Source organism: Physella acuta, unplaced genomic scaffold (assembly GCF_028476545.2).
Source record: "Physella acuta isolate Inbredline_101_S28 unplaced genomic scaffold, ASM2847654v3 ptg000275l, whole genome shotgun sequence".
Taxonomy (NCBI): Eukaryota; Metazoa; Mollusca; class Gastropoda; family Physidae; genus Physella; species Physella acuta.
Window position 1 is genome coordinate 275,070 of NW_026731794.1, and position 20,896 is coordinate 295,965.

The 20,896-nt window shown below is 32.0% G+C and overlaps 1 protein-coding gene across 4 annotated transcripts in view; it reads right to left on the reverse strand.

Moving 5' to 3' along the window:
• The window catches only part of LOC131939328 (bromodomain-containing protein 3), a 32,595-nt gene that overhangs the window by 2,686 nt on the left and 9,013 nt on the right, over positions 1-20,896 (reverse strand). For 3 of the 4 annotated variants that reach the window (XM_059297561.1, XM_059297560.1, XM_059297558.1), the window contains exons 8-22: positions 19,643-19,738; positions 19,053-19,154; positions 18,633-18,761; positions 18,324-18,512; positions 15,526-15,946; positions 15,263-15,433; positions 12,728-12,844; positions 12,413-12,544; positions 5,025-5,080; positions 4,667-4,931; positions 3,533-3,625; positions 2,970-3,272; positions 1,806-1,927; positions 1,549-1,715; positions 840-972 (exon numbers count right to left, since the gene is read on the reverse strand). In XM_059297561.1, coding sequence (XP_059153544.1) covers positions 840-972; positions 1,549-1,715; positions 1,806-1,927; positions 2,970-3,272; positions 3,533-3,625; positions 4,667-4,931; positions 5,025-5,080; positions 12,413-12,544; positions 12,728-12,844; positions 15,263-15,433; positions 15,526-15,946; positions 18,324-18,512; positions 18,633-18,761; positions 19,053-19,154; positions 19,643-19,738 — 2,496 coding nt within the window. The remainder of the gene's footprint in view (positions 1-839; positions 973-1,548; positions 1,716-1,805; positions 1,928-2,969; positions 3,273-3,532; positions 3,626-4,666; positions 4,932-5,024; positions 5,081-12,412; positions 12,545-12,727; positions 12,845-15,262; positions 15,434-15,525; positions 15,947-18,323; positions 18,513-18,632; positions 18,762-19,052; positions 19,155-19,642; positions 19,739-20,896) is intronic. The other variant, XM_059297559.1, reaches the window with a different exon arrangement.

A 20,896-nucleotide genomic window follows, 5' to 3' on the forward strand; every position in this document is an offset into this window, starting at 1 on the left:
TGTTCTTTGAACATTAAGCTGTCAGCATCTTAAGTTAGATAAAAACTTCCTGTGCAGTAACAGATTCCAGTTAGAAATGTTTATACCTAGTTTTAAATATTTTATTATAATCTAACAATTTTATTTCAACTTCTGCCAAAAATGGTTTGGCCAAGCAATGTTTTTTTCAGTGACAAGGGTGAGATACTGGATACAGCTCGTAACATTTTACACATTTTTAAAACGAGGTAAATTAGACATTTTATGTTATCGTAACTTTAGCATATGATAATCAGCTATTAACTTAGATATTAACGAGATGTAAAAAATATTTGAATACAGATCTATCTAGGGTAAAAGCGGTTCAAAATTCAGAATGTAAGGCAACAGGCTAAGATAGGAACTGCTATGTACAAGGCTAGGCACGAGGGGAGGTAAATGGAAAAGAACACTCCTAGTGCTGTAAGGATTAAAGTCAAATGATCTCTAAGTATGAACAAATATTAAATAAAACAAAACCAGTTCAGTGCTTGTGTTGTTACTCAACACCAATTATGCTAGTGGTAAAAAGGGTTTTAAGTATCATACTAACCCAGGGGTCAGCAACCTTTTGAAGCGGAAGAGTCAAAAGTTACAATTTTCAAAATTTCCCTGGTTTTAAAGAGCCACTAACATTTTTTAATTTCAAATATTTTATTTTTTTATTAAGATTATTAGTATTTGTGCAAGGAGCTGGAGAGCCGTATCTCGATATCAAAAGAGTCGCATGCGGCTCGCGCGGCGCAGGTTGCAGACCCCTGTACTAACCATACTACCAACACACCCAGTAACACTAATTAGTTATTCTTAGGTTTACTTACAGCTTCTCTTCTCATTTGAGCAGCTTTCCTCATCTGATCAATTCGCTCTCTCTTTTTCCTCTCTTCTTCAGCTTTATCTTCTTCAAGCTTACGCTTGCGAGCAGCTTCAATGCCTTCTTGTTCTTCTAACTCTCTGTATAATTAATAAAACAATATTTTCAATATGACATTTTCCCAAAGCATTATAGAATATTCAGGAGTACTATACATTTTTAAGTACCTTCTGAAATTTTCATTTCCCAAATTTTATGAATCCTGAAAACTACAATACAAAATTATTAAACTAATTTTTTTTTTACTCTGTAACATTCACAGGGGGTGCCACTCCTTTTTTAAAGTGATTGCTACACCATTTTGGATTTTGCCTTCTACATAAAATCCCAAATCTTAATGAATTGAAAGTATATTTAAAAAATGCAATCTACATGGCTTTTTAAAAAATAAATAAATCCTTTAATTTTTAAGCCCTATGGTGGAAGTAGGCAGTCCTGATCACATTTGATTTTAAACATGCAATTATTTTATAATGCTTGATTTTTAATTCACATTTTAAAAATAAATGATTAACAAAGGGTAAATAATCTGAGACTTGGGCTTTGTTGGTAAATAAAAATTATTACAATTTAGGACTCAAATGTTTACATAACCTATTGATCAAAGAGTCTTTTTAGTAAAAAGATAATTTTTGCTATTGTTAAAAAGAACATACCTTTTTTTCTCTTCCTCTATTCTTTGTTTCTCTTTAGCTTGTTTTTGTTTCTGCTCTTCAAATTTCTTGAGGTAAGTTTCTTTTTGGGTCTTAATCTCACTCATTTTTTTAAACTGTTGAAAAGACGCAGCTAAAGTGTTCCAAGACTGGGCATTGTTCATCTCTCCCTGCAGAAAAGTTCACATAGCTTTTATGACTTTTCCCTAGATTCAAGTATATCAAAAAGAATGGTTTATGTCTAATTTAGCTTTTATTACCCTGCTAGCTACTTGAGGAACAGTTGGAACAACAGGTGTTTTATTTTCAACATCATTGGACTTGATAGAATTGTTCTGGTGGTTAGAGCCAATACCATAAGTTACACCCACACCACTTGCTGCTGAAATAAACAATTTAAATGTCACCTCTCAGATACTTATCCAATCATGTTTTATTTGTTAACTTTACACCTTGACGTAATAAACTTTATTTTCATTAACTGGATTACGCATGTAGTAAACAACGAGTAATAAAAAAATCAGTTCAGGGATGTGACCAGACCATGAAAATTTGTATTTGGAGTATTTTATCTAAAAATCATTTAGCATTCCATTGGTAACAAATTTATATTTCTATCTTTAATAGGAGAAGAGAAAATTTTCTATTTAAATATATGTTATTATAAGCTCTGAAAAATGAAGCAAGTGTGAAACAAAAATGAAAAATGTATATATTTTTTTTGCAAAGCGGTTTTAAAATTATAATAAATAATGAAACAGGTGGTTCTTTTATGTAAATTTTCATTAATAATTGTGCATGCTTGTTTCTGTTTGATGGTAGGATTTAGTTTAAAAAAGTACATTTTTACTATGACTAATTATATATTTGCCCCAATGCTACATAGTAAATAGCCTAGATTTTGATCAATTGTTATTTCAAAGTTTTAGTTCAACTAGGTACTCCAAACTGATTTTTCAAATCAGTCACACAATAATGGCTTTAGTTGTTTTTTTTGCATAGTACTAATGATTAGAAGAATGTGAATACCAAATTTATGTCTGTAGGATGAAAGTTACACGCTTTAGAAAAGGGAGTTTTTTTTAAAATATCTTTTCCTGCCTCATTGAGGACCTGACTTAAGCACTAATTATCTCAAAAACTATAAAAGCTGTACCCATTCTGTAACTTAATTCTCTAACGTAAGTAGATCGACTGGAGACCCAATTTTTTTTCAAACCATTATCACAAGACTGACATAGAAATGTTGTCTTAGAAATCATACTTCACCAAATTTCATTAAAATTTTGAACGGAAAAAGTGAAAAATATAAAATGAGAAAATGAAAGTAGCAGAGGAAAATTGCAGCTGAAACTGAAAAAAAAATATCCGATTTCTGCTAAAAATAATAAAAGGCACATCCCTGAATCAGAAAACTAACTCACAAACTGTTGCTCCAGGGGGTGCTGGTGGAGCAGCTTTGGGCGGACTAGGACATGGGCTTGAATCTTCATCACTTAAAGAAAATCTCATTTCATTGTCCAATTTTCTTGGCAGAGATGTTCCTTTTATTCCCGATCCAAGTCTAGGTCGTTGCTGTTGAGATTGTTGTTCAGTCTGACTTGGAGTCAAACCTTCCTTAGATGGTCTTCTTCCAGGTAAACTTGCAGCTGGCGTGCTTTCTAGTCCTGGCATAGCAGCAAATGGACGATCCACTGCACCAGATACTGGAGTACTAGTCATGGGAACTAGGAATAATTAACTTAGTTTTAGAGTTTTGAACAGACATTTGACTACAAAATTCATGGAATAAAAAATAAATATTTATAGTAAAATATCTGAATCTACTATTGCTGAAAAAAAATCTTTAAAAAACAGTAAAATATTCTAAAAAGATAGAAAAAGTAAATGATTCAAAGCTTTTAAAAATCTTAGAGAAAACAAAAATTGTTAAGAATTAAGGTGATAATTAAATTATTATTGTTTAATGAAGATAAAAGAAACATACTGCTGGGTCTTGGCTTTGGTGTTGCTACTGAAATGGGCTGTTTCATAGGCTGAGCAGGCATTGCATGTGTTATACTTCTGCTTAACGAGTTAGCTGAGGAAGATTTTGATCAAGTCCATCATGAAGTATGCAAAAATTCAATCATTTTTTTTTAATATAAAAAAAATCATGTTAAGACCTAGATCAAGGGATTTTATTTCTGCTTTCAAAAATGTAAAAAAAGAAATGCTAATATTAGATATTTAAATAAAATTGCTTGTAGAATGTGCTCGCCCTGTTGCATCTTAGGTCTCACAGTCAACACAATCATGAATCAAATATTCTAGGTCTGCACAATAGCACCCCCCCCCCGTCTTTTTTTATTAGGAGAAAGCAGAGTTCTGTAAGAACGGAAAAATTACAACCCTGTTAAAGATAATCCTTTAAACAACCACATTGGTGAAGTTATATATAAGGCACAGCCAAGCTGTAGCACATAAATGACGTCACATTAGAGCAGAATTTTACCCTGACCAATAATCATTAATAACTAGACAGCCACACAAAAACGGCATCAAAAGTTCGTTCAACAGCCCCACCCATCTCTCCAATAATTTTTTTTTCAGGATTGCCTAGAACTTCTGACTCGCTTTTGATGAAAAATAGTAAAATTGCGAGGTACTCTTTGTTCACACAGCCATAGTATGTTTTAAGCCGTAACCTACACAAACCCCCAAATGGTGTGGGCCATTTACTGAGTGGACGGAAAGCTTCTGTAATACACGCAAAACAGTCAAAAAACAGGACGGATAAAAAAAGGAAAAATGGATTAGCTGCAATTTCTGAAATTTTTTTTTTCAAAAAAAAAAAAAAAAAAAAGCCAGCCAGTGGAAAAATATTGAAGTTTTTTTCTGTATGAAAATCCTCCTCATGGAGATGTATTTTTGTAATAAGTGTAAATACATTCAAAACAAATGATTTTTAGTAGCTAGGAACACCCACTAATAATTATCAAATATTCATTACATAAATTCTGGCTTTCAATAATACATAACAGATTTTGGATGATTCTACTTATGTCCTCCACACTAGACATGATCATATTTACTTATTTGGGAAACTTCTATATAAATAAAAAAAAACTGCTCTACTTACCACCAGAGTTTAAGGGTGAAGTGTTAGAATTGCTGGAAAAGCTCATATTGGAGGTATTGAAAATGTCTGTAACACCAACTGAAGCATTCAATAATGCATGAGTCTCACTTTTTGCAACATGAACACCAGAGACTGAAGAAGCAGTTGTTTGGACAGGCTGAACTTTAGGGAATGCATTAGGAATCACAGGTGAAGTGACATTTATTGGTGGAGATACACCTCTGCTGTTTGTGGCTCCAACAGAGATCTTGGATTGTGGACTAGACTACAGAAAATAAGATGACAAGATTTATAACCCACATCCTAGGTAGCTTTATTAACCTTTAAATTAGTTAACCTTTAAAAGGTTATTTCTCACCTTCATTGCTGGGTGAACTTTTTTGGAGGTAACTTTTTGTTTCTTCTTAGGTGATTCTGTAAGATACCAATGGCATCATGATAATAACTTTATTCCACTAACAGAATTCTTATAAAAAAAATTGATCTGTTATTGGCTATTTAATAACAGGATAACCTTGATGTATCCATCTGAGTTTTCTAACTGATCTGAAGTCTTAAATAAATAAAAAAAACTTAGGCACAGCTTTATGCTGTTTACTAATTTATCAAGTAGTGCACAAGCTGCGAAATACACTTGTTCTTAAAGTGTTCTCTACTGGTTATTCATTTGATTAAAATTATTTTATATTAAAATCTTAAATGTTTGATAGACTAGTTACAAGCAGTAAGCTTTAATATTAAAATATTGAAACTGAAGGGTTCACCCAACGAACAATACAAAATGGTTCTCTTAAAACTAATTTATGGATTCAACAAACTTGGTGTGCTTGTCTGAAAATTGTTATTGAAACTAGTCAAGTACACCCAAATGTCCCTGAGATTGTTTAGTGGTACAATCTGATGTGCTGGTATGTGCCAGTATAGTACATTAATGTACAAGAGTTGATTGTAATGAGATCTTAAAGATACAGACAGACTGAAGAAATAAATTTCATTTCCAACAGAATTTGTTTTAGCACTAGCTGTTAATTTTCTCCAGGCAATATAATAAGGGAAATTAAAAGCCATTAAAATGTCTGCAGATGAATTGGGCTTGATTTGATTGATATATAAAAAAAGTAGTTCCAACAACTTTTTTTCTTTGGGTACTTTAAAGAAAAATTTTATAGAAATAGTATAAGGTGTACTTTTTTTTGTTTTCCCAGGATAAGTATTTTTAATTGATTTTTGTGATGACCACACTATCACTTCATAGGGAGAGATCAAGAGACAAGTGATCTTTTTATGGTTTTCACACACACCCAGACTACATTATGCGTAACTGGTTATGGATTTTGACTGTTTAAAAATTATAATACTTTTTTCCTATCTTATGACAATTTCCAGTTCCTGGTCCTATTTTACATGCAATTAGTTGTACAAATGTACTTAGCATTCATGTGTAATAGTTCCTGTCAGGGTGGAACCTAGGAGTGTGCTAGTTGTCTATTGTGTGAACTTATAAACCCACAAATGGTTTGTGGCTAATGAATGTTGTATTATTTATTGAAAGACTGATATCTTCTAATCTACTTTTCATAAGTACCACAAAAGGTGAAATAATTTTTGTTTTGAGACTTTTCGAGCTAACTTAAACTTCAAATCTAGACTAAAAACAAAGTGGGAGTGATCTCCCAAAACTTTCTCCTATACTCTTAAATAACAAAAGGCAGAGCCCCCCCCCCCCCCCCCCCCCCGTTTACAGGTAGCATGTGACGTCCCATGTGTATGCGCAGCATTTGTGCAGATATTCCTTCAGCAGAATGCGCGGGTGGTAGTAGCATGTCCCTTGTATATGCGTCAAACTGGCCTACCAGTTTTATTTTTTTGATTGGGAGACAAATTTTCAAAACAAAACCTGTGATTCACTTAATCAATGAACCTCAAGTACATGAACACCTGACATAGCAAACAGTAAATAGTAAACAATTCAGTGCGAACGTGATTTTCAATGTTTTTAAATATATAGCCTACAATACTACATTTTTTTAATTTAGGAACTTATTAAAGTTTTAATTATCTTACTTTTAAATATCTTTGTCCCTACTTTTGTTTTAGAAAGATAAATACTAAAATAGTAAATGTGAACTTTCTTTACATACGGTTGCATGTATACTGCATTGCACCACTGTTGAACCTGCTAAAATAACATTGGGAGTCTAGTCTAATTGCATTTTAATTTTTACCTTATTAACACCTTTTTTAAAAATATTGACTTTTACAATGTAACAATGTTACTCTGGCAATTGAGTTTAATCTTAACATTAAGGTAATTAAAACTACTGTTCTAGTTGCACTTATGTTTTCAATTATTCTTTACTATGTTATATTCTTTTAAAGATGAGTATGGTAAATATGTCAGTCTTTAACTGTAAAGAGACTAGATTTATATTGTAATTTGAAAGTTTTAGTTCAAGAGATGGAAAATTAAATCACCCAATTTTGCTGAAATCAGAAAGTGTCTGATATTCATTTTAAAATAATTTTTGAATACTTGTAAAAACATTTGAACCAAAATTAACCATTTTGATGGCCCCACTTTGACGGCCAATGGTTAAGAAACCAGGCTTGGGAGATTCAAGTTTCACTTAAAGAAAGGCATTAGTTAAGCTAAATTTTTTCATGTTTTTGAAAACTACTTAACTAAATATATCAGCCGAAAATGTGGACTTAAAAAAAAATTGCATTCTTAAAAATTCTGAAATACACAGCAATTCAAAATCTTGACCTACATTTAAGCTAGCACCATCAGATCTAGCGCAATAGTCCAATTAAAAAGAAATGCATATTCGATTGTTTGACCCAAGTACTGTAACACTCTATTTTAAATAACTATTAGTAATATGTGGAATGTGCATGTGGGCTGTTTCCATAGAGGTCATTTCCTAATTTTCCCCTTAATTTCTAAAACTTCGTAAAAAAAAATTGGCAAAAATCTACAAATGGGGGGAAAAATTAGGAGAAAATGAAATTAGCTGAGGAATAATGTAGAAAAAAATTGAGCACCAAAAGTATAAAATTCTTACTGTTTTTTTTTTTTGAGAAATCAAAATTAGCTTGAAGTAACACTTTCTATCACCGGAAATCATTCAAAATTTTAGAGGATAAGATCTTATACCTATTTTTGAAATTCATCCACCTGAAACAGTACTTGTTTTCAGTATTTTAGAAATAGGAAATAAAGTACAACTTCTGAATATTGGTGGTCAATCAAACTTTGGGAGTAATCTATGTATAACATCTTAAACTTCTGTATATAATTTCGTCTACCGACCTAACTGAAACAGTACTCGTTTTGTCCTGTTCCAACAGAAATAAAGTTTCACTTCCATATATTGAAAATTGTTGAAAAGTTGAACGGAACATGCAATCAATCTTATACTTTTAAATTTCGTCCACTAAAATGGTAGTTACAGGCTTTTGAAAAACCAGAAGTATAAATACCACTTCCAAGCTAAAATATAAAAGCCCATATGCGCACTTCTCTCTCTCCGCAACATATTTCCTGACGCTACGACATCATATCCTCAGCAACATATGAAGAAATTAAGATACGGCTTTGGTTGAAAATAATATGTTGGATGCATTAAATAAATTTTATTTAAAGAAGGAAAATAATAAAGGCATATTCAAATGTAGAAACATTATTAATCATGAAACCGGAAAAGTGTTTATGGTTGTGACAAGAACGCAAAAACAATGACGTCACATGTCATGTTTAATACTACGGAAAGTCACAACACTAATGGCGTTATCTTCCAATTTTAGAAATGAAGAAATGGACTATTTCATTCATATTTAATTTAGATCTATAGATCTACTTATCAAGATGTACACTATGAAATGTAGACAATTTTCTCTGCCAAAACAAGAACAAATTACAACATAAATATCATGGAACAGCCGGGTTTTTAACAGAATCATTTCACTCTCTAAATCAACATGTGCATTTAATATGGTGTTCTGTTGACTAATCAATAATGTATATAATTTGGTTTTAATTGTTCTAATAGGTATTGGCAGCCTGTTATTTTAAATGTGTTGGATTTTTAGCTATTTAGTTATTTCTTTGCTTTGACACTAATATCGTTCAACGTTTTGACCAATAACTATTTGATAAATTATTTTTCCCAAACAAGTATAACATTTAAAACATACCTGTCATTCACGTGTAACGGGTACAGATGGGTAATATACAGAATCTCTCCAAATTTGATAGAAAACTAGCAAGTTATAATATTTATATACAAAATTTCATCAACCAAAGATCTATGCTTTAGAAAGCCGGAAATACCACTTATATTTACCGGAATCTCTCTTTAGTTAATAGAAAACTACACATTTATACATTAAATTTCAGCAACCCTACTCTAATGGTACTTATGTGATGGTAAAAAAAACCCATCAATTTAGATTTTTCATGATATCCTTTATATTCTGCATAAGATAAAGTAAGGTCTTTAACAGCAAAAACTGAAAAAACCTCATTTAATTTTTCTGTACAATAACTATAATTCCCATGTACTCAGTATACGAGAAAGTAAAAATAAGCAATTTAGCCAATCAATTTTGTGATAAAGTTCAACTCAACCAGCAAAAGTATTCTTAAAACGATATGAATGTAAAAATCAATCTTCTTGAGTTGAGTAAGGTAACTTTCTAAGACTTGTCTTAACTGTAACGAGCCGACCCGCTGCGCTATTTAGTTTTATTTTCTACTTTTCAGTAATTCATAATTTGTGAATTCGACAGTACCAATGCTGTCACTGAAAATATTTGCTTTAAAACACTAAAACCCTCCTTTCCCCGCCCCCCATCCGTGAAAGCAGCCTCCTCTTAGTTACCTTCCCTAAGTTTAAAATCGTTTCAAACTAAATTATCTGCCCCTAATAGGCGTCACTTAACCCGGCTCTACGATTGTATACATTTAGCATGAACCACAGCTCACCAGATCATGTGGGGGTGGGAGCGATATGCCTAGAGAGACGAGAGGGGACTGCTAGGCGTGCTTACAGCTTGGTGTTTTATAACATCTCCAAGAAGAGATATATATTGAAGATTGGACAAAAAACACTTTACAATAGCACAGATTCAAATACAGAATTAAATACTTAAATAGGATAATGAAACATGCTTTCAACTAGAGAATTCAAGAGATAGTTAAAATATCCATTACAAGATTTTCAAGGTAATTCCTTTTTTAAAGATTTTTTATTTTTAAGTGCAGGAAATATAACGTGTGGCACATTCCATGGAGTGAGAATGCACTGGTATTATGTTATCTGCATTTATTGAAGGCAAATCTTGCTAGTATCAAGATTCTGATAGTACCTGAACAAGTTTTGAATATTTTCACAAACATGTGGGATTTAATTACAACTTTTTTCTGGATTTTCTTATTATCTTAATTGTAAGTTAATAATTATTACTATTTTCCTGTGTAATGCTTTGTGTTTAAATTTTTTAATATGAAATAATTTTTTTTAGATTATGTGGTCTCAATAGTGCATGAAGTAGGTTATGGGTAAAATTAGCGTATTCAAAAGCTTATAAAACAGTTGAGGTAAAAGGAGCTATTCAACAACTAATACATTCTTTTTTGTGTCTTTAAGCCAATGGATAAGATTCTAAGTGTGCAAGACCAAGACATTTACTGGTCATTTGTGTAATAAAATTATCATAAAATTTTTGTTATACAGTACTTAAAAAGTTGTTTAGAAATGTTAAATTACTTGCTTTTTAATTTGTGGATACCCTCCTCCACACCACCCCTTTAGTTAAAAGCATTATTGTCTCCATATAGATGACAAGTAAAAAATACCAAAAAGAGGAGGGAAAAGAAAAGCATCCAAGTATGTTGTAATGATTAACACATAAGTGTCAGAAAGTGTGATTTTGGTAATTCTGAGGAAGTACTGTATCCTTCAGACCTCCCAGAGTCTAGGGTCATACACTTCAATCTGAGTAAAACAGGTGACTAAAATCATTTATATATTTTTGATAGGTTAAATAAAGCATATTAACGGTCTGTAATATATTTTAGTATTGCATTGAATTGAGAGATTTCACAACCACATTCATTCCAGCAGTCAAATTTCATACATATGCTAACAAAGTAGAAGCCAGTCAGGTAATACAAACAATTGTATTAAGTTTATTTATGAGTGTAAAAAAATGATACTATGGATGAGACAATGGATTCTGTACAAAAATAATGAAACTATTAGGCCCATACAATACTCTTCAATACTTCTTGCACATTTTACAATATATAATACTTTATGAGCATGATAGGAATGAAAATTTAAAATAATCTTTAAGCAGCTATTTCAAGCTTAACATGCAAAACTGCCAAAGAGAAGTGTGTTCCCAATAATGTACAAACTTTGCCATTTTTAAAATGCATTTCTAAAAATCTGTAAATTTTAAATGCTCTAAAAGTCACATGGGTGGTGAAAATGTGTAAACTATCTTTTTAAGAACAAACAGAAGTACATTTATATTTTTAAAATGACTGTAATATTGTAAAATAAAAAAGGAATGTACAATATATATATAAATATATTATGTAGAGAATGTGCGATTGAGTGCAACGGTTTTTTCCAAGTGGAGGCCAGAACTATGAATTTTGATAATCACTTTTTCGTGTTTTAATTAGAGCAGACAAATCTACCATGCTCATAAAGACAAGTTAACCTGTGATAGGGCTTTATCTGCTTTGTAAATTAGCAAAAATAATACAATCTATTAACAGTATATACAGTTTAGTTAGCAAATAAAAGCCCTGCCACAATCAACAAATATTTTACATTATCAGAGGGAAAAAAAAAAACATTTTAACAACCAAGTCAATGAACTGCAAATTGTAAAAAGAATATGTGGATGTACCATGTAGCACCAATCTATCAAAAAATAAACTATTATGCAAGAAGCATGAAGAGCATGAAAATAAACAATACAGTGTGTAAAGGGTGACTGATGTTTTTTTTTCATGTATCTTACGGTAACTATAAATAAAAAGTGATATCTAAAAAGGCTGTGAAATAAACCATTTTGACTGGCCTCTACTTAGCACACACTGCACTCAAAGCAGTACCAATCTCTCTCAAACATACAGACTTGGAAGTTTTCTACGTACAAACTTAACAAGGGTAAAGTTAGTCTTACAACAATATTTTCATATGATAGTATAAAAACTGGTTTCTCTTAGTTTATTGCACAGATGTGTCCTTAGCGTAACAAGAAATATTTATTCAGTCCTTTTGTATTGAACTAGCCAAAGGATACTATGGATTGTTAATTTGCAAATAATCTTAACTTGGTTTTAAGCACATTCAGGAATTTTGTTTAAAAAGAAAAAATAAATCTTGCTAAACAAAAGTTAAGAAGGAATTGATCCAATTGTTTAACTACTTGGTAGCAATGAACGAACTAAAAGTTAAAAATTGTGCGCATACTTTGATTTTTTTAAACTAATGGAAGCTTTAGATTTTGTTTTAATTTGAAAGTTTTTTATTTCAAGTTTTTAACTTAGATTAAAAAACATCTACACACCAATATCCCTAAGATTCTATCAAAAGAGGTATTCTAAACTTAATGAACACTGTTCAGATCATTACTGCTCATAAATAAAACCCTCATAATGAGCAAATTTAAGTAATTATGGCAACCAATAATGAATTTGCATGAATGTCATGATTAGCTAACCTGATTCAGAATCAGAAGATTCTGAAGAGCTGGAAGAACTACTGTCACTACTCGAATCACTGCCAGATGTACTACTACTACTTGCACTAAGTCGACTTTGCACAGGCATTTCACTTCCAGGTGCACCATCATCTGTAAAGCATAAGTTTTATGTAATTTCAACTGAATACTGAGGACAATTTTACTCTTATATTCTTAATTTTTTTTTTAACTAACAAAAAAATGAAAACACTAAGGTTTACAAGTAACACTGACATATAGGCAGTTTAATACAAGTTTTAAATAAAGCGAAACTGGATTGAATAAAATATGAACCTTTTTTTGACTTTTTAGTTTGACCCAATTGTTGCTGAACACCTTCTAATCTTTTTTCTAGTTCAAGTTTTTTCTCTCTTTGAACTTCTTCCTTTGATTTGCCAGATGCCTTTTTAGCTGTAAAGAAATGAACAATAAACTCAACCACCAATAGTATCAAATTTATTCAAACCCAATGAATATTTTTAACAAACATATACTATGTTATTAATATAAATATGGTTGTAAAAATCTGTTTTTGTTGGACTTTACTAAAGACTGCATGTATCTGATGCTTTTTAACTGTAAAAGAAAAACCAAATTTTAAAAAATTTTGTTCCATCAGTTTTGTTGGTATATGCATACAGAATAACTCGAGAAAATTTTGATCAATTTTAATACTTTAAGTAAGTTATTTCAATGTTAAAATTATTTTAAAATTCCACGATGGCCACAATCACCATAGCAATTTTCGGTTATTTTTTTTATTTTTAGGCTTAACGCTGTAAGTCATAAGCTTAAGCTAAATATCATAGCATTAGGTTTAGAAATAATTTTTTGTTATTTTGGTTTTCAGCACCGTCCATGCCCTTAAAGTAACCAAAAACAATTTGGTTTATATTTTATCACAGAAAATTTAAACAAAAAGAAATGGCAGAACTCTCATGTTGAAAATTTTTTTTAAAATTTTAGCAGCCAGGTTTTGAGAACAAATTATTAATAAGTTGGGGTTTTCAGAAGATTGGCCAGTTATAACTAGGGTGGCACCAAACTTCATAATTGCTCAAGATGAAGTAATTGAACTTCATTTATTTACCTTTAATTTGATACCAATTTTAACAATCAAAATTAATCGGTAGCCTAGACTATAATTTGTGAAGAAATGTTCGTTTTTAAATGGCTACGATGCTATGACTGATACGGTGGGTTCATTTTTAGGAGTGATGTGACTTTATTGCCAATTAGCAGAATTGTGTCGTCTGCTAGATTTCTTCCCATCCAAATACACGGCGGGCAAATTGAGCGGGTTTAGATGTCTCCATCTAGTTCTTTTTTGAAGAATTTTTTTTACATTAGCATTTAGTGAAATTAAATTTAGTAGGTCTAGTATATAATTTTCTAGGGATTTTTGAGTATGTTTACAACAGTTATAAATACAGCAATTCACATTTTGCTTACTTATATCATGCTCTGCTAAATATTCTCAGCAAAATGAACAAAAAAAAAACGTTCAAACGGAAAGTCTGCATCTAACACTAATCATCCATTGTTAAAACTAAATTGGTATAGAATACGCAAAAATAACTGTTAAGTTTATACTTGTGATATGACTATGAGACATTGTTAAAAAAAGGCATCAGTGTAGTAGTTTTTGAAAGCCAACATTATGAAGCTTGTAAAAAAAGTAGGTCAAGTGCAAGGCTAATTACTAAGAGTTTATTGAGTTTAAGGGTACATTTCTATATCACTTATCTGGATTTGCCAATTATTTTATAATTACTTCCAGGCTAAAGTGTTTTTTTTCGAAGTCTTTTTTTTTTACCACCAGTTAGATGGCAAAATCTAAAAAACACAAATCCATACAAACAATCATGATAGAAGGATATAAGTATATCCGCACACTCCCCACATAAGACATTGTGGAAGGGTGTAACAGTAGTCCAGACATCTCAACATGTACGCAGAGTCACATTGAGTTCACAGAAGTTTATACATCAGTGACTGTTGTTAAAAGGATGGGCGAGTTGGGTTAGTCAAGCTCTTATCGTCAGCATATATTAAGATTTCAATATTAATTTGAAGATCCAAATATAAATGGATAGCAGCGGGAAATGGCGGCGGTAGCAATGCGATGTGTAAGGGAGAAACAATGGGAGTAAATTCACTAATGAAGTCCTTTTGTTAGTCGGAAAATATCACCCAAAATTCAGCCCAAAAATGAGATTTTCATGACAATTTTAGAGTCTGAAATTCCCTTTTCTATATTTTTTTTAGGTTTTTTTCCAGAATGAACCCTGTTTAGCACATTAAAATTGAAAATTTTTTATTCGAACACGCCTACCCCTAGAGACCAGAAGTAGGACCTGTCACACGTAAAAAGAGGAATTAGAAGCCAAAAAGAGGAACATGTGCGATGCTTTACTAAGTTAAAAATAAAACAAGTCTTGTGACATTGCACACAATAGAATATATATAGGCCTGGGTATAGTGTTTAGTAGGCCATTTATAAATAGCTAGTCTGTCTCTAGGGTACAGCTAAATACTTCATCATGTCAGCTTTAATTTTTTTTTTTTAAAAAGCCTGTTTCATTCCTTCTCCTCCCCCCCCCCCCCCCCAATGATTAAAAACCATAGCTTTAACAGATTGATTTAAAAGCAGTTGATCTATCTTTAATTATTTTGGATTTATCTATAATCATTCCTGCGAACGACAAAAATGCTGAAGGCTTTGCATGTAATTGTTAAGAATTTAAAATAAGGCCTACCTACTTAAAAGTTACAAGATAGAATTTGACTGAACAAATACAGAGTAAAGAGTTAAGAATGTTTACTTACTATATGTTTTCCTTGGTTTCTTTTTTAAACAGGTCATAACGTATTCTTCAAGCTCCCTCAACGTTGAAGGCTTAAGGGTTTCAAAATCTATTTCAATCTCATCTGGATTTGAATCTCTCAAGGACGGCTCTCTAGATTGAATAATGTGTACTACTCTACCAAGCTTATCACCTATTAAAATGACACAAAATAATTTAAATACATGTTATTTTTAAAAAAAGTTTAGTTATGTATTCTATAATTATTCAAATTATTCTGATTACCTGGCAGCTTGTTAATATCAAGACTAAGTTGTCGCTTTTCATCGTAAGTCATAGGCTTAGCATTGTCTTCATCATCACTGTCAAATGGTGGTACATTTGGAGGACCAGCCGGCAAAACATTTGACTTCTTGCGATTTGAGCCAGCACGATTAATGCTATTGTTTCTGGGCTTTTTGGCAGCTGGAGATTTTTGTTTTGATTTTTTCTTTGGTTTAGGAGTGTCTTTACTGAGAGCAGGTGGTGGCAAAGAGGCCACTGGTATTTGTGGAGGTGGATTAACAGTATCAATAAGTTCTTTCTTTACTTCATCTTTTGTTTTGTCTTTTTTCTTTTTCTTTTTTGTTTTATTTTCACTCTTTTCTTTTAACCTTTGTACATGTTCTTTAGTGAGAGAGGCCAACTGCTCTTGAACTTTCTGCAGCTAGAATGTTTGAGGAAAAAAGTAAACAAAAAGAAATTAAAAATACTTCTACCAAAACATTTACTAGCGACCATTTTTGTAATTTACATATTTCTTAAGTTATTTTTCAATTCCAGATCAAGATATTTCTAAAAACTATTGTGACTGATCTAGGTGGGCCTAACTATAAAGAAATTTCTTTAGTTATTTAAATAGTTGAGTATTATATTTAAAAAATGTCGTTCCTTTTATTATATAAAAGCTCGCTATTAACACATTTTTACGCAACTGTTCTTTCAGTACTTAATTATTTTTTTTCAACCGAGTTGCTCACCAAATGAACATGAAAATGTGCGTATAATAGTGTGGAAAGGGTAGTACAAGACTGCCTACTAATTTGAAAGCTACATAAAAAATTAATTAGTCATCCGATTAAGTCCAATTTAATGACATTGCATTGCCTTCAAGTCTTGGCCCACTTGCCAACTTTGAAATAAATGTCAGAAATGCCTAAATTTCAATCTATGATGTCAGACTGACTACATACAGAGGAAGCAAGTTATTTTAAAAAAGGGCATGGTTTTGTGCCCAGCAACTCAGAATGTTCCATTTACTCTAACATGTTTAGTATACAATTTAAATAGGCCAAGTCCAGTATAAATGTCGTAAGTGGAAACATTTTAAGTCTTTTACAAAGTTGGGGTAATTTAAATAATGTCTACCTAAATTAGTGTCAAATCATATTTCATAAAATGAACATGAATTTTACAATGGGTGATTAGTGTTTGTTGGAGCTGAAAAAAAGGCAATAATTACACATTGTATGAAATTAATACATTCCATAACAACATTGCTGCAAATTTAATGGTTTTTTTTGTACCATTCCAAAAATCATTAACCATATAAAAACTCATCAGGATATTAATTTTAGCCCGCCATGTGTTTCATCTAAATGTACAAAACAATACAAATTTTAAATACTCTGAATTGGGACTAATGCAGGGGAAAACTTGAGCATTGCAAAGAAAAATAGTTATTCAGTACAGCCAATTTATAGCCAAAAGCTTTATAAAAACAAGCATTGTCTTGATTTTTATTGAATGAACTTGCTTTCTTTAATATAAGAATTGGTTTCATATTTTAGCGACCAATGCTTTTTATTAAATAAATCATATTAGTTTTTTTTTTAATTTTTAATGCATTTAAAAGCTATTAACTATTAATGTTTTTTATATTTGTTTTATTTTACCTTAAATAATTTATTCCAAAAAAAGCAGACACTACGAATAGGCTACTATTAAAAATATTTTTGTTAAAATCTTACAGTAGCTTGAAAAAAGACCCCCAGACACTCATTAGTGAGTTCACAAGTTTTGAAAACAGTAAGCCTATAGAGCAGGTTATAACAGAGGAACATAGCAATTGAGATTGGCTGAGTCATTTTTGTTTTTCCCCAAACAAGCAGTACCAAACATGTACTTGGGGTAATGGCGAGGTCACAACAGCCACCTATGCTAGTTGCTGCAAGGAGGGGTGGGTTAGTACCTTAATTGTCATCTTTTGCATTGATTTCAATATTAATTTGAGGTTGCAATAAAACAGAAGTAGAGAGAAACTGGTAGGTGGGGTAGCTTTAAAAACAAGGAGAGTTATAAAAACCGGTAGATACATTAGGCTATAGCTAGACTAACATGCACACAAAATTAAAGTTAAAGAAACCAGGCTCAGGTGATGTTTCATTTTAAGTAAAGAGTAGCAACCTTTTAAAATACAATTTTCTGTATTTGTTATATAATTGTACTAAAAATAGCTTAAAAATGCATTCTGAAAAAATTCAGAAATCCTCAGAAATTCTGAATTTTCACCTACATTTATTGTAATCTCTATCTAGCAGTCAAACATAGTGCTATATTACAATTGAAAATTGACCATCTGAGCTCATTGACAATTGTTATGTTATTGACATGTCATGATTGACATGCAGGTTGCATTCACTCCGTTAAAATTTATGTAACTTGTTCTTTATTTTTACAAAATTACAAGTGAATTGTTGACGCCATGCGTTTTTTTTCTAAAAAAAAAAGGAGATTTCAGGAAAAAAAAAGCATTCTGTAGTTGTGAATGATAAGCAGTTTCCATGAGAAATTAGTGTCTAGGTGACATCAAATAGTGGCAGCTTTTGATTACATGTCTAACATTTATATGTTAAGTATAAAAGCAGTTAACAAAAAAACTTTTATTGCAGTAATAAAAGGATGATCATGATTATTTGTAAAAATTGGTGACAAGCAGTAAATGTTTTTGTAAAAGCAGTTGGAAAATTTATAAAATTATTCCTTTACTTGGAAAATCAAAATAAAAGTTAGGGAACAAATGTGAAAATTTATAGAATACATACCTGCTCCTGTAAATCTTTTAATTTCCTCTCTCTCTCTTCCTCACTATCATCATCTGAACTTTCTGCACTAGAAGACAGCCCGCTGCCTTCACCTACTCTGGTCAAGCCTGATGCTACAGATGAAGGAGGTGTTGGATCAGTCTGTACAGGTTCTTCTGGCATACGTGCATACTTAAGTTCAAAAACTTCCTGCAGGTAAAATTGTAAAAAGCCTTAACTTATATTGAAAAATCAAAATATTAGTAAATCTATATTTTCCTTAAATAAACAAGAAATATTGTGTTTATGATTAAGAATGATTTTTCGTACTTGAAGTTTTCTTCCCATTTTCGCGACATCACTGTCTGGTGGATTGTACCTGTAGCAATTTTGAAATATTTGTCTAACGTCTTCAGCAAAATCACTTGCACTTCTATATTCTCTGTCTTCCATTTTTTTCTATAAGAACAATATATTAGTCATATTAGGCAAAAAGTGAAACGTTAGCTAAGCACGTAGGTTCTGAAAGCATCAGATAAAAAATACAGAAACTTTACAAGTATTGGCACAATGCATTATAGGATAAGTTGGATTTAATTAAAGGTTTATCATTCAGAAGTGAATGAACAGTATCAGAAGGTAAACCCTAAAAGAAGACATTTAAGACTGGGCTTGTCTCTAAGAGATGTAATAAGGATCAGATTTCCAATTTTTAGACCAATAAATAGCTGGTTTGAATATCTTGTTTACCTTAACTGTACCAAGATCCATAGGCTTTTTTATAATATCATAATAGTCATGCAGCCCTAGACCCTCAGCATCCACTGGTTTTAAAAATGGCCATGCATATGTCTGGAAAAAAAAGGGTAGAGATTAAACTTTATAATTTCCACTTAAACGAATCAACTATTTCAAGCATACAAAGGAATAAGAAACAAAAATCATATCAGATGATTACACTAAAATTTTTTAGGTATTTGTTTTCTTTCAAATCATGCACAGAAATCCAACATACCATCAAAAAACAAATAACATAAATTGCACACAAGATAAAAGAATATTTTCATTAGCTGAATTAAGTCATCAGCTGATTGTTGCAAAAATATATTCAATTTTAATGGGCTTAATATATACTGTGTGCATATAAAAAGTATGTAACCAGATTTGAATCAACTCAACATTGGGTTGGTTGGGATTAACATCTGGTCATGATATACCCTCCACTGATTTTAGGCACATCACAGTCCGTAAACTCTGGCCCGATGCCCGGGAGGATTTTCAAAAGCCTCACAAAAAGAAAAAAGCTTTCAATTTTTATTGAGCTTTCAAAATTTTATTACCTGATGTTTTTTAGTCATGAGTTCTTTAACTATAGAACTACAGTAGCGCATCTGTTCTGTAAGTTTGCCTTTTTTCCCTTTCGAACTATGCTGCGCCTACAAAAGAAGGAGTTACACATCAAATCACATTGTATTAAATCAAGTATTTTATGCCCAGGTGGACCTTTTATTGAAATCATTTTGAAATGTCACCAGATTAGAATCAATACAACTACAGGTTGAATTGGGATTAACATCTGGGATGTCAATTTATCCCCCACTGATTTTGGGCACATCACGGTCGTAAAGACTCTGGCCCGATGCCCGGGTGGACTTTTTATTGAAATCATTTTAAAATGTCACCAGATTAGAATCAATACAACCATAGGTTAAATTGGGATTAACATCTGGGATGTCAATTTATCCCCCACTGATTTTGGGCACATCACGGTCGTAATGACTCTGGCCTGATGCCCGGGTGGACCTTTTATTGAAATCATTTTAAAATGTCACCAGATTAGAATCAATACAACTACAGGTTGAATTGGGATTAACATCTGGGATGTCAATTTATCCCCCACTGATTTTGGGCACATCACGGTCGTAATGACTCTGGCCCGATGCCCGGGTGGACCTTTTATTGAAATCATTTTAAAATGTCACCAGATTAGAATCAATACAACTACAGGTTGAATTGGGATTAACATCTGGGATGTCAATTTATCCCCCACTGATTTTGGGCACATCACGGTCGTAATGACTCTGGCCTGATGCCCGGGTGGACCTTTTATTGAAATCATTTTAAAATGTCACCAGATTAGAATCAATACAACTACAGGTTGAATTGGGATTAACATCTGGGATGTCAATTTATCCCCCACTGATTTTGGGCACATCACGGTCGTAATGACTCTGGCCCGATGCCCGGGTGGACCTTTTATTGAAATCATTTTAAAATGTCACCAGATTAGAATCAATACAACTACAGGTTGAATTGGGATTAACATCTGGGATGTCAATTTATCCCCCACTGATTTTGGGCACATCACGGTCTTAAAGACTCTGGCCCGATGCCCGGGTGGACTTTTTAATGAAATCATTTTAAAATGTCACCAGATTAGAATCAATACAACTACAGGTTGAATTGGGATTAACATCTGGGATGTCAATTTATCCCCCACTGATTTTGGGCACATCACGGTCGTAAAGACTCTGGCCCGATGCCCGGGTGGACCTTTTATTGAAATCATTTTAAAATGTCACCAGATTAGAATC